Consider the following 15,308-nt stretch of genomic DNA (forward strand, 5'->3'; position numbering starts at 1 on the left):
TCACCTGCCTTGAAAGGTGCTGTTAGTGTGCAGCAATATTCCAGCCTAGATAGAACAAGTGACCTGAAGAGTGTCATCATGGGCTTGGCCTCCCTAGTTTTGAAGGTTCTCATTATCCATCCTGTCATTTTTCTAGCAGATGCGATTGATACAATGTTATGGTCCTTGAAGGTGAGATCCTCCGACATGATCACTCCCAGGTCTTTGACGTTGGTGTTTCGCTCTATTTTGTGGCCAGAATTTGTTTTGTACTCTGATGAAGATTTAATTTCCTCATGTTTACCATATCTGAGTAATTGAAATTTCTCATCGTTGAACTTCATATTGTTTTCTGCAGCCCACTGAAAGATTTGGTTGATGTCTGCCTGGAGCTTTGCAGTGTCTGCAATGGAAGACACTGTCATGCAGATTCGGGTGTCATCTGCAAAGGAAGACACGGTGCTGTGGCTGACATCCTTGTCTATGTCGGATATAAGGATGAGGAACAAGATGGGAGCGAGTACTGTGCCTTGTGGAACAGAGCTTTTCACCGTAGCTGCCTCGGACTTTACTCTGTTGACGACTACTCTCTGTGTTCTGTTAGTGAGGAAATTATAGATCCATCGACCGACTTTTCCTGTTATTCCTTTAGCACGCATTTTGTGCGCTATTACGCCATGGTCACACTTGTCGAAGGCTTTTGCAAAGTCTGTATATATTACATCTGCATTCTTTTTGTCTTCTAGTGCATTTAGGACCTTGTCGTAGTGGTCCAATAGTTGAGACAGACAGGAGCGACCTGTTCTAAACCCATGTTGCCCTGGGTTGTGTAACTGATGGGTTTCTAGATGCGTGGTGATCTTGCTTCTTAGGACCCTTTCAAAGATTTTTATGATATGGGATGTTAGTGCTATTGGTCTGTAGTTCTTTGCTGTTGCTTTACTGCCCCCTTTGTGGAGTGGGGCTATGTCTGTTGTTTTTAGTAACTGTGGGACGACCCCCGTGTCCATGCTCCCTCTCCATAGGATGGAAAAGGCTCGTGATAGGGGCTTCTTGCAGTTCTTGATGAACACAGAGTTCCATGAGTCTGGCCCTGGGGCAGAGTGCATGGGCATGTCATTTATCGCCTGTTCGAAGTCATTTGGCGTCAGGATAACATCGGATAGGCTTGTGTTAATCAAATTTTGTGGCTCTCTCATAAAAAATTCATTTTGATCTTCGACTCTCAGTCTGGTTAGCGGCTTGCTAAAAACTGAGTCATATTGGGACTTGAGTAGCTCACTCATTTCCTTGTTGTCATCTGTGTAGGACCCATCTTGTTTAAGTAGGGGCCCAATACTGGACGTTGTTCTCGATTTTGATTTGGCATAGGAGAAGAAATACTTTGGGTTTCTTTCGATTTCATTTATGGCTTTTAGTTCTTCCCGCGATTCCTGACTCCTAAAGGATTCTTTTAGCTTAAGTTCGATGCTTGCTATTTCTCTGACCAGTGTCTCCCTACGCATTTCAGATATATTGACCTCTTTTAGCCGCTCTGTTATTCTTTTCCGTCGCCTGTAAAGGGAGCGCCTGTCTCTTTCTGTTTTACATCTACTCCTCCTTTTTCTTAGAGGAATAAGCCTTGTGCATACATCGAGTGCTACCGAGTTAATCTGTTCTAGGCATAAGTTGGGGTCTGTGTTGCTTAGTATATCTTCCCAGCTTATATCGGTTAGGACTTGGTTTACTTGGTCCCACTTTATGTTTTTGTTATTGAAGTTGAATTTGGTGAATGCTCCCTCGTGACTAATCTCATTATGTCGGTCTGGGGCTCCGCGCATACATGACTGAACCTCAATTATGTTGTGATCTGAGTATATTGTTTTTGATATGGTGATATTTCTTATCAGATCATCATTGTTAGTGAAGATGAGGTCTAGTGTATTCTCCAGTCTAGTAGGCTCTATTATTTGCTGGTTTAAATTGAATTTTGTGCAGAGATTTAAAAGCTCGCGTGAGTGTGAGTTTTCATCAGAGCTGCCTCCTGGTGTTATTACTGCAACAATATTATTTGCTATATTCCTCCATTTTAGGTGCCTTAAGTTGAAATCCCCCAGAAGCAAGATGTTGGGTGCAGGAGCTGGAAGGTTTTCCAGACAGTGGTCAATTTTTAACAGCTGTTCCTGGAATTGCTGGGATGTTGCATCCGGAGGCTTGTAGACTATCACAATGACTAGGTTTTGGTTCTCGACCTTTACTGCTAAAACTTCCACTACATCATTTGAGGCATTTAGCAGTTCTGTGCAAACAAGTGACTCTGCAATGTACAGGCCAACCCCTCCCTTTTGCCTGTTCACTCTGTCACATCTGTATAGGTTGTAACCTGGGATCCATATTTCATTGTCCAAGTGATCCTTTATGTGGGTCTCAGTGAAAGCCGCGAACATTGCCTTTGCCTCTGCAAGCAGTCCACGGATGAAAGGTATTTTGTTGTTTGTTGCTGGCTTTAGACCCTGTATATTTGCAAAGAAGAATGTTATCGGACTGGTGGTATTGTTGGTACTGGGGGGGGATTTTTTTTCCGGCATTAGTATCTGTATCTGTTGGTTTGGAGTGGAGGCCATCGACTGTGGTTCCACTCCAGGAATGACTGGATTTGGTGTACGATTTCTGCCATTTCCTGCCAGTTTTTTTTCCTTCCTGGCACTAAAAAACCTCTCCCTCTTGAGTGGCTGTGGCTACCCAGGTTTTCCCATGGCCTGGATGTTTTGTATCTTTTTGTCCCCTTTAGATGGTATGCCTGGCAATTTAAATTATAGCACAGTCTTTCCTGTACTGAAGAGGTACACAGTTCAGGGTGAAAAAGCTTACAGGAAGGGAGTTTGCATTTTCCTGTTGTCATATGGGCATGGCATTTCCTAGGGTGGTCATAGTTGCACGTCCCATCTGTTTTTCCAGATTTCCCATGCCAGCAGATACCGAGTGCATAGTATGTGCACAGGCTTGGTCCAGTGGAAATAAGTCACTTTGACTTTTTTGTGTTATCCTAGGTGATTCACACTTGTGTTATACTATGTATGATAATTGTACTTATGTGGACCTATATCTAAATAAACTTACTAGATGAATAAATTATTTTTGACGAGACTGCAACTCATTAATGACTAATAAAAGACATGTAGATGACCTTGAGATCGTTATTCCATATTGTACTATGTTCATTTACTATATAAAGAAAATTATAATATGCATAAATTGACTGTAATATATTCTTAAGTGATGTAACTATGACTGCCGGGATCTGATGCAGACCCAGTGTGACAGTTATGATCCTGTTTTTCTTGGCTCTACTATCCATAGTATGAGCATAATACATATATAAGTACACGTTCATTTCAACGTAATACATTGTTTATACAGAAACGGGTGACACTTTATTTCTACAAGTACATGTACAAGATATACAAGCCTGTCTGACATCACTGACATACTACTATACAAAAAGCCCCTTGTTATGAAGAGCATTTCGGACAAATTAGGTCAGTTTTGTCCCAGGATGCGACCCACACCAGTCAACTAACACCCAGGTACCCATTTTACTGATGGGGAACATAAACAACAGCCTAATAAGAAGGGCTAAAAAATTGTATTATGAGATTATCCAACTTACGAGGTGACATAAAAAAGACCTGGAAAACCATATCAGAAATACTAGGAGCAAAAAAGATAACACAAAATAGCGAAATTAAATTAACAAAACCAGATGAACCCCAGTTCCCACCTACTGAAACAGCAAACAGACTCAATGATTTCTTCTCCACTATAGGAAAAAACCCTGCCAATAAAATCCCAAGCTCAGATACCCCACCCAATGACTACCTCACTGGCAACTACCCGAACACACTGTTCCTAGCTCCGACTAACCCAATTGAAGTCTCCCTTATTATCAACAAACTAAAAAACAAGACAGGAGATTTAAATACCTTACCACCAATTATATACAAAAAAGTGTCACAGGTGCTATCACCAATCATTGCAACACTCTTTAACAAATCCACTGAATCCTCTACCTTTCCTACAGTTCTCAAAATAGCAAGGGTCACCCCGATCCATAAAGGAGGAGACCAAATAGACTTGAATAACTATAGGCCAATATCCAACTTACACCCTCTCTCTAAAATCTTTGAAAAATTAATCCAAGAAAGTCAGGCAATGTGGCTTATTTCCATTGGGGTCACTCTGACTTTTTTGGGTTATCCCAGATTCTCTACAGATATGCTACTATGTATGATAATCTATGTAACTGTATTTGTGTATACCTGAATAAACTTACTACTGTTCAGTTCTGTACAGTAAACTGTTAAGCACTGTCTTTTCAAATGTTTTACACTCTAGACAACTAGTCAACGAGATGGGGCGAAACACATTCTGTTGATTAGGTTTGTAGAATTTGTATGATAATGCTATTTGTCCACGAGGAATGTAACCAACCCATGTTGTACATTGTACAGTTCTAAAAGTAGGATACCAGGTACATGTCTCACTAATGTTATGATTTGTCCCTCCCTAGGGGCAGTGTCTTTGCCCCTAGTGAGAGCAGCATCTAGTTCAAATCTCACTCAACATTCCGTTTATTTAGCATAAAATGGGAGACACTGGTCAGAGAAATAGCAAACACCGAACTAAAGCTAAAGGAACCAAGAAACGAGGGAGGAGCTAAAATCCATAAATGAAATAGAAAGAAACCTAAAATATTTCTTTTCTTATGCCAAATCAAAGTGGAGAACAACATCCAGTATTGGGCCCCTACTTAAACAAGATGGGTCCTACACAGATGACAGCAAGGAAATGAGTGAGCTACTCAAGTTCCAATATGACTCGGTTTTTAGCAAGCCGTTAACCAGACTGAGAGTCGAAGACCTAAATAAATTTTTTATGAGAGAGACACAGAATTTGGTAGATACACACCTATCTGAAAATATCCTGGCGCCCAATGACTTCGAAAAGGCGATAAATGACATGCCCATGCACTCTGCCCCGGGCCCAGACTCACGGAACTCCGTGTTCATCAAGAACTACAAGTCCCTATCACGTGCTTTTAACATCCTATGGAGAGGGAGCATGGACACTGGGGTCGTCCCACAGTTACTAAACACAACAGACATAGCTCCACCCCACAAAGGGGGCAGTAAAGCAATAGCAAAGAACTACAGACCGATAGCACTAACATCCCATATCATAAAGATCTTAGAAAGGGTCCTAAGAAGCAAGATCATTACCCATCTAGATACCCATCAGTTACACAACCCAGGGCAACATGGGTTTAGAGCAGGTCGCTCCTGTCTGTCCCAACTACTGGACCACTGTGACAAGGTCCTGGATGCTCTAGAAGACAAACAGAATGTAGATGTAATATACACAGACTTTGCAAAAACCTTTGACAAATGTGACCATGGTGTAATAGCACACAAAATGCGTGATAAAGAAATAACAGGAAAAGTTGGTAGCTCTATCTATAATTTCCTAACAAATAGAACACAAAGAGTACTAGTAAACAGAATCAAGTCTGAGGCGGCTACAGTGAAAAGTTGTTCCACAAGGCAGAGTACTCGCTCCTATCCTGTTCCTCACCCTAATATCTGACATAGACAGGGATATAAGCCACAGCACCATGTCTTCCTTTGCAGATGACACCCGAATTTGCATGACAGTGTCTTCCACTGAAGACATTGCAAGGCTCCAGGCGGACATCAACCAAATCTTTAAATGTGCTGCAGAAAACAATATGAACTTCATTGATGAGACATTTCAATTACTCTGATATAGAAAGCGTGAGGAAATTATAACTTCATTGGAGTATAAAACAAATTTCAACCACACAATAGAACGAAAAACTAATGTAAAAGTCCTGGGAGTGATCATGTCAGAGAATCTCACCTTCAAGGACCATAACATTGTATCAGTCACATCTGCTAGAAAAATGACAGGATGGATAATGAGAACCTTCAAAACTAGGGATGCCAAGCCCATCATGACACTCTTCAGGTCGCTTGTTCTATCTAGGCTGGAATATTGCTGCACACTAACAGTACATTTCAAGGCAGGTGAAATTGCTGACCTAGAAAATGTACAGAGAACCTTCACGGCACACATAACTGCCATAAAACACTTCAGTTACTGGGAACGCTTGAAGTTCCTCAATCTGTACTCCCTAGAATGCAAGCGGGAGAGATACATGATTATATAGTTAGTTTTAGTTTAATATCCTTATTATGTACCCCATACCCATCCTGTGGGCAGTAGTCAAAAGATTACAGAGGTACATAATGGGTCCAGGGACTGGACCCCAAAGTTTTGATAGCTGAACTTTGGGGCCCAATCCCTGGACCCATGATTATATACACTCAGAAAATCCTAGAGAGATTAATACCAAACTTGCACACGAAAATCACTCCCTACGAAAGCAAAAGACTCGGCAGACGATGCAACATCCCCCCAATGAAAAGTGGGGGCGCCACTAGCACGATAAGAGACAACACAATAAGTGTCAGGGGCCCAAGACTGTTCAACTGCCTCCCAGCATACATAAGGGGAATTACCAATAGACCCCTGGCTGTCTTCAAGCAGGCACTGGAGAGGCACCTAAAGTCAGCGCCTGACCAGCCGGGCTGTGGTTTGTACGTTGAATTGCGTGCAGCCAGCCGTAACAGCCTGGTTGATCAGACCCTGACCCACCATGAGGCCTGGTCACAGACTGGGCTGCGGGAGCGTTGATCCCGGGAACTCTCTCCAGGTATACTCCAGCCAATAAACTTACGCTTAACACTGACAAAACCTAGTATATTATGTTTTGTAGCAGAGCAGGAGATGCACAAATTAACATTAAGATCGACAACTCTCTAATTACCAGATATAATGAGGGCAAATTCCTAGGCCTATACCCTGACAACAACCTGAATTTCAGCACCCATGTCCAACACATAACCAAAAAAGTATCCAAAACGGTTGGGATCCTCTCCAAGATACGATACTACATGCCGCAAAATGCCCTTCTCACACTATACCACTCACTTATTTATTCATACCTCACCTATGCTATTTGTGCTTGGGGATCAACTGCAGCAACACACCTAAAGCCAATAATAACCCAACAAAAGGCCGCAGTAAGAATAATCACTAAATCCCATCCCTGGCAACACACATCCCCCCACTCTTCATAGTTTTAAACTTACTCCCTGTTCAGTACATCCACACTGTGGAAATTTATTTGGTCCCTAAAGTTCCACAGTGGCCCGGTGGTCTGGTGGCTAAAGCTCCCGCTTCACACACGGAGGGCCCGGGTTCAATTCCCGGCGGGTGGAAATTCCGACACGTTTCCTTACACCTATTGTCCTGTTCACCTAGCAGCAAATAGGTACCTGGGTGTTAGTCGACTGGTGTGGGTCGCATCCTGGGGGACAAGATTAAGGACCCCAATGGAAATAAGTTAGACAGTCCTCGATGACGCACTGACTTTCTTGGGTTATCCTGGGTGGCTAACCCTCTGGGGTTAAAAATCCGAACGAAATCTTATCTTATCTTATCTTATCACAGGACAGATACGACGTACGAAGGGGTCCCAGCATAGCCGTAATGGGACGGCTGAGCTGGGTGGCCCTTATACCCCACCCAAAACAAAGCATTCTCTAGTTGGCGTGGATTGTTGGTAAGCTTATTTAATTTATAGATTTACCCTTCAGGAAAGGAGTAGGTAGTTTTACTGTTAGTACACTAATAATAGGTTTACTAAGGCAACTGTAGATAATAATAATGTAGACCTAAGACCTTAACATAGGTAGTAATAGGCCGATAATGTAGGCAAACACTAGGATAAGTTAGCTAGGGAGAACTGGCAGCCCTAGTTTGAATGAAGAGACGAGGGTCTGGAAGAGAGACCAGCTCGTTCTTCTTAAGACAGACACCAACTGGACAAGACGTGCCGTGATCAGCAGACGGCACCCCCCACGTGTCTTCACATTTGAGACCTGGGGAAATCTGGTAGAGGCACCTCGATGTACCGTAGATGACCTCCGTCAGGCCCATACAGTAAGACAAGACCTCCACTTTATCTCGTAGATTTCTGGCCAGTGTCTGGGGAGATTGTGAGTGAGTTTGATCTGTGGGCCTGTGTTGCAGCTGGCAGAGCATGCCCAGTAAGTACCAGTGTCTCAAGGCAGTCTGGAAGCTAGTGTCCGTGTCTGCATAGTTATACTAGGGGATACATACCCTCTTGGATATAGGAATTTCTGAGGTGCAGGCAGGACACTAATAACGATTGAATATTGCAGGAATTAAGGCTCCTGGTTGCATGTGGTTTCTGAGGGAAAGTCCAGAGGGGCTAAGGCTAAGCTTAGGGAAGTTGAACATCAGGATATATGCTGCAACACCAAGTAAGTTAGTCCTTTATACGTGCATGCAGGCGAGTTTCTTGCAACATCAATCATTTGTGAAAATCTGTCCTATAAGCCACTTGTGAGGCTGAGGTACCCACCTCAGAGCTCGGTGTCAACAGGGTTTGCCAGGGTAGGCGACTCACTTGGAGGCAGTCCACACAAATTTTCACACACACTTACTACTGTGCAATCTACATCTACAGGACCTTAAACTTCAATATCAACCTTGACCTAAAACGCTTTCTTGATATTTGTGACAGAACCCACAGGCATACACCAGACACAAACATCTCTACGATATTCCCCGTGTCCCACTAAACCTCTACAAAAATTCAATTTATGTCAAAGGCCCTAAAATCTGGAACACCCTACCTGAGAACTCTAGAACTGCAGACACATTCATCACCTTCAAAACTACCATTAGAAAACATCTTATCTCCCTGATACACCCCGTCAAATAACTACACGAATACCACCTGGTGGCTCACACTTACACTCACTCACCCATTTGATCATAAACAGAAATATTAATCTCAATCTTAAAATAATGAATCCTGTGATACTCCAATACTGAAACTATGTACTGTGCCAAAACAAAAGCATTCACATTGCTAAACTCACAAACTAGTATTTAGTCACTTAGCCATAATACCAACTTACCTCATAATTTGTAATATTTTAAAATTAAGAATTAAACTAACTGACTCACGAAATCGTAATGACACGATTGCAAACAAACCATACCCCGGCCGGGATTCAACCCGCGGTCTGCCCGAAATGCCTAGCCATGCTAGGTGTTCTAATGGTACACTCTGTAATCATTATTTTACTACATGTAAACCACACAGTAACCAAATTCTGTAAACTCAGCATTGTAATCATCATAGAGAATAAACTTTGAATTTGAATTTGAATTTGAGGTGTGTAATTCCTGTGAATGAGTGTCCGGGTTCGTGGGTTCGTTAAGGACGGTCTCGTGTCTGACTCCATCACCAGTGAAGCGTCGTCACGTGTTGCTGTTTTCTGGCTGGTACCGTTTGCTTTCATAATAACTAATATACTGGGCTCCTGTTTTGCATTTTTTGGGCCAGCTTGTGATCACAGGTGAGTTAATTGTCAGACATACCGTAATAAAAACTATTAGACAAGAGGTTAATTGGACATAAGTCATATGATGTGTCGGATGGAAATAAGTCACTGTGTTTGACTTTTTTGGGATATCCTAGGTTAAGAGTTCTCTACACATATGCTGCTATGTATGATAATTCTTTGTAACTGTATTTGTGTATACCTGAATAAACTTACTTACTTACTCGCCTAATGATGTGCTTTTTATGTGTCATTAATATCTATGTGCCCTCAGGATCATTGTGTACAAAATATGTTTATGTACCCAAAATTTAAATAAAAATTACTGAAACACTATTGAGGGGTTGACCCATTAATCTCTTATGTTTGAGTTCAATTCTAATCATATTAACTTTATTAAGTGGGAAATTTACGTTGTTGAAGCTTGCGCCTAAATAACAGACTTATTTAACTTTTAATCCTCATTTCTCTTCTTCAAAAGGTAAAAGTGTGCAGAACTGTATTTCCACCTTTCTCACTGCACACACCTCTACTAGTTTTACCACTTTTCTTGATCTAAAATCTGCATTTGATATTGCGAACAGAACCGTTATACTACATGAACTAGCCAAAATGAACATTGGTGGTAGCTTACTCTGCTGGATAATAGGATACCTGTCAAATAGAGTATCCTCTGTCCTTTACCAAGGCTTCAGAAGTGATTCTTAAGAAATGTCTTTAGGTACACCGCAGGGAGGAGTTCTTAGTCCCATGCTATTTAATATTCTGATTAATGCTCTCCTAAATGCTCTACCTGCCTCACCTAAACATATAGCTATAAGCTATGCTGATGATATCATGATCCATACAACAGGGCATAAGAAGATGAATACCATTCTTAATGAAGTTCAAGCAATTTGTAATCGACTAGGCCTCATAATATCTTCCTCTAAAACAAAGATATTAACAAGCAAATGACATCCCCCACCCATCTATTTGCAGGGTGAAATCATTAGCTACGTTAAAACTTACAGATATCTTGGTGTAGATGTACCCTTTAACAAATCCACTATACCACAACTAAACAAGAAATGCAAAGCTAGGCTAAATGCTCTCAAAGCTGTTGCTGGCTACAATCCCAACTATGGTGCTAATGTGAGAATCGTGAGAATGATGTACATAGCCTATGTTAGGTCCTTAATTGATTATGCTGCTCCCATGTTTATATTAGCTAGAGAAAGTTCTCTCCGACCCTTGGAGTTAATGCAGAATGAAGCTCTCAGGATTATTCTTGGCTGTCCCAGATCTACAAAATTTCTTAACATGAGGAAGGAGCTTGGTATTTCTAGTATCAGTGATAGGATTGTTGAGATTAACACTGTACTCGGTATTAGAATGTTGAGAAATGAACCAGACACTGTCACAATGAATCTTACCAAGTGTCTAGAGGTAAATACACACAGATCTAAATGGATTGTGAAAACGTGCAATTGCATTAAGTTTTATAACCTGCATGAACTGTATCACTGTAGGAAACAAGAGCATTTCACCCCTCCGTGGAAGATGTGTTCATTTAATATCACATACCTACAAGTCCCTCCCAAGAAGCTCATTGCTAGTAATCCCTTCCTTAAATCTCTTGTTAGAGCAACTGCTCAAGAAGAAATTTCTCACCTAGCTGGTAGTAATAAGTTATCACAAGTTATATACACTGATGGATCTAAACAGGAGTCTTCTGGCAGGGCTGCATCTGCTCTTGTTGCCACCTCCCTAGTTAAGAACGATAATAAATTTGTTGAGTTAGGCATAAGAATTAACAACTGGGCGTCTACACTGCAAACTGAATTGTTTGCAATCCTAATGGCGCTAAAGCTAACCTATGACACTGAGATTGACTCTATCATCATTACTGATTCTATGTCATCATTGAAGGCTCTTGACTCATATAATGACTCCAACAACATGCTCATTGGAGAAGCCAGGTATAGATACTCAAAAATTAGGGACAAAGGAATTAATGTACAATTGCTATGGATCCCATCACACATTGGATTACTCCTTCATGATAAAGTTGATATGTTAGCCAAGAAGAGTACCCAGAAGGAGAACGTAGAATGTAACTTTGGTATAACTGTGTCTAGCATTAGGAATAATATTAGGAGAGAAGTAAATAATGAAAATGATTGTTATAGGAATGCAGTTAGAAGCCTGAGTAGATCTATAACCCACTATGATAACATGAACGTAGATAAGTATGTTTATGGAGCAACTTGCAATGTGAACAGACTGACTGATGTTGTAGTGGCCAGATTAGGCTTGGTTACAAGTACTTATGGCAGTTTGGGAGACACACAGATGATGATCAAACTAAATATAAATTATGTGATCAGGCATATGGTCACTCTCTTGAACACTATGTGCTTAATTGTCCACTTATTGAGGAATACAGAGACAGACAGTATAATAACCTATGTGACATGTCAAGATATCTTATTAATGAAAATAAGATACCAGATATACTAAGCAAATTTCCTAAATTTGCTTGTAACAGATAAGTGAACTATAGATATGTAGATATAAATCCATATGTATTCCTGTTAACCCTTTGGGGCCTAGTTCCTAGGCCTTTTGTGTATCCATATGCTCTTGCGCTACCGTCCACAGGATGGATATGGGGTGCACAATAAACTAGCCACTTCGGTGGCAAAATCTAAAATCTTCTTCAGCCTAGTTTATAGTTTAGTAATTACTACAAAATGTCACCAAAAATACCAAAATAACCATGTGTCAACCAGTTAAAGATATACTTGCACTAATAACATTAAAATGCTGATAAAACATATTGCATACAAATTGAAAATTCTCAAATTTAAAAATCTCTCATTAAAAGATGTGAATAAACTGTGGCTATAATTGTTTCCGATATTACTGGAAATAAAGAGTATTTTAATTGCACAGCACCTTTGAACCATTAACATTTAGTATAGATGAGTGCGTGTATATGTGCTTGGGCTTATGAGCCTGTGGTCTAATATTACTATTAACAATATGTATTACGTCTCGTTCACAACTTGAGAAATTTACAAAAAATGATTGTAGATGTGATATTTTTGTTAGTATGCAAGATTGTGGTGTCTTATGCATATTTTGAATGCTTTTGTTATTATTTCTTTGTTGGAATTGTACTTTTGACTGGCAGCCATGTAGTGAACAGTTTGTTAATGGCTGTTTTAAATTGCAGTGAGGTAGTGACCAGTTTATGATTTAGGTTAAATTACATACAGTAAGCCTTTAAAATGTATATCTAACCACAAATTACCCTAGATTAAATCTACATAATTTACCATCATTGTTGTGCTTCAGTTGCAGTCGTTGATACTGTAGTCTGTAAAACCATATGTAATAAATTTTAAGTTTATTATTTTTTTTTTATTATCACACTGGCCGATTCCCACCAAGGCAGGGTGGCCCGAAAAAGAAAAACTTTCACCATCATTCACTCCATCACTGTCTTGCCAGAAGGGTGCTTTACACTACAGTTTTTAAACTGCAACATTAACACCCCTCCTTCAGATTGCAGGCACTGTACTTCCCATCTCCAGGACTCAAGTCCGGCCTGCCGGTTTCCCTGAACCCCTTCATAAATGTTACTTTGCTCACACTCCAACAGCACGTCAAGTATTAAAAACCATTCGTCTCCATTCACTCCTATCAAACACGCTCACGCACGCCTGCTGGAAGTCCAAGCCCCTCGCACACAAAACCTCCTTTACCCCCTCCCTCCAACCTTTCCTAGGCCGACCCCTACCCCGCCTTCCTTCCACTACAGACTGATACACTCTTGAAGTCATTCTGTCTTGCTCCATTCTCTCTACATGTCCAAACCACCTCAACAACCCTTCCTCAGCCCTCTGGACAACAGTTTTGGTAATCCCGCACCTCCTGCTAACTTCCAAACTACGAATTCTCTGCATTATATTCACACCACACATTGCCCTTAGACATGACATATCCACTGCCTCCAGCCTTCTCCTCGCTGCAACATTCATCACCCATACTTCACACCCATATAAGAGCGTTATATGGGTTATATAAGTTTCTTACCTGTTAATACCTCTTTCGTACTTATTCCAATCCTTCCTTATATGTCCCTTATGCATGCTCATACTTCATTACCATGTGTCTTAATTATGCTAATTATCCTTCCAGAATATGAAGATGGCCAAACTGAAACTTAAGAAGAAACCTAAAATGAATGACCTTTCAATTTCCAAAAGGAAGATCAAGAAGCAAAAAGCAGGTACCATGAAGAAAGGTGTGTCAAAAAAGCCAGGAGCTGGCAAGAAGCAATTGAAAACTAAATTTAAGAAATCTCCCCATGCTCAGCAATCAAAATACAGTAATAATGGACTCGAGGCAAATAATTTGCCTTTAAAATTACATCCGAGAGATGCGTTACTTAATGCAAGATTTAGAAAAAATTCAAAGGATATTGAAAGGTTCAAAAGTGCATCCAATCAGAATATCAGTGAAATTTCTGACCCAACACAACTTGTTAATCCAGACACTGTGAGTGAATATTTTCTTTGCTTCCTATGATTTCCACAGCTATAACTATCATTTTTTTCTTTGTCAGACTGAGCATCTGTTACACATGTAATTCATAACTTTTTATTTATTTATTTAGTTGCAGTGTCAGTTTTTCAAAATTGATAACAGTTATTGAAGCCTGCTCAAGGTTTTTCACCTTGAAAACTTAGTTGTATACCTTTCATTTCTACATGCCTTTCCTCTAAGAAGAATCATATAATTAATTGATTAGGTATCATTAGTAGGAATATTTTTTTGCTTGTTTTATAGATTGTGTGTGTTAGTTTTGGGGCATTACAGTATCTCAAAAATGCTTAAAAATTTTTTTAATTTCTAAACTTCTTCACAATAAATGGTAGTTGTATTAAGCCAATACATATTAGTTTTAAAGTTTTTTAATTCTTTGAGGTATTGATGCAAAGTGCAACAGATCCTGAAAAAATGGTAGATAAAATTGACTCGAGAAAAATAACCCTTGACCATGAATTTAAGGGAGATTTTCCAGGATATCCTCTTTGATTAGGCAATGTTTATAGAAATTTTGGCTTAGTTTTACTTATTTGTTTATGCTACAGGGCTCAGATAAAGCCCCTCATTCTCTCCTCCACCCCTTCATAGGTATATTTTAGTCATTTTCTGTTATTTACATTGCTTAGATCACAGCCATATAGATTAAAACATTGACAGGCAAATAAATATTCTTTTGAAAACGTTTAGATAATTAGCAGTTCATAAATGCATAAATCTTCATTCATATATCTAAGTGTGTGAAGAGAATTGAGAATTTTTTTCTGTGCAAATAATACTTTGCATAAATTCCTTTCTGAGTATAAGGTTTAGTTAATATGGGTCTGCCAAGAAATTTGCATTTTGTTGGTCTACTTAGATTACTAACTCAATTCTCTTCACACACTTAGATATATGACTTAAAAGTTAAATGAAAGTTTGCTCATCATTAACTTATAAATTATTTCTTGGCATTTATGGTGAGTGCAGTCAACAGTACATCATCTGCATAGCCAGATTCTTTCATTATTTATTAAGCTCGAGTACAGTATATCAAGACCAAAATGGAATTCAAAGCTGCTACTCGCTTCAGGCATTAGTAATATTTTAGATGTCATGGAAAAGGTCTGATGCAAGTCTTATTATCCCTTGTAACAAAAAGCAAATTGCCTTAAATTATATTGTACAGAACTCATCACATGTACTAGAACCCTACTAAATAATTCCCTATTGGCATTATTTTTGTCTTATTTT

At 39.8% G+C, this 15,308-nt stretch overlaps 1 protein-coding gene across 1 annotated transcript in view; it reads left to right on the forward strand.

The window, feature by feature from the left end:
- Positions 1-9,356: 9,356 nt before the first annotated feature.
- LOC128691164 (uncharacterized) overlaps positions 9,357-15,308 on the forward strand; it is a 30,531-nt gene continuing 24,579 nt past the window's right edge. The window contains exons 1-2 of the mRNA XM_070089201.1: positions 9,357-9,494; positions 13,668-14,027. Of these exons, the coding sequence (XP_069945302.1) occupies positions 13,671-14,027 (357 nt within the window). The 5' untranslated portion in view covers positions 9,357-9,494; positions 13,668-13,670. The remainder of the gene's footprint in view (positions 9,495-13,667; positions 14,028-15,308) is intronic.

The sequence above is a fragment of the Cherax quadricarinatus genome, chromosome 27, assembly GCF_038502225.1.
Source record: "Cherax quadricarinatus isolate ZL_2023a chromosome 27, ASM3850222v1, whole genome shotgun sequence".
Classification (NCBI taxonomy): Eukaryota; Metazoa; Arthropoda; class Malacostraca; order Decapoda; family Parastacidae; genus Cherax; species Cherax quadricarinatus.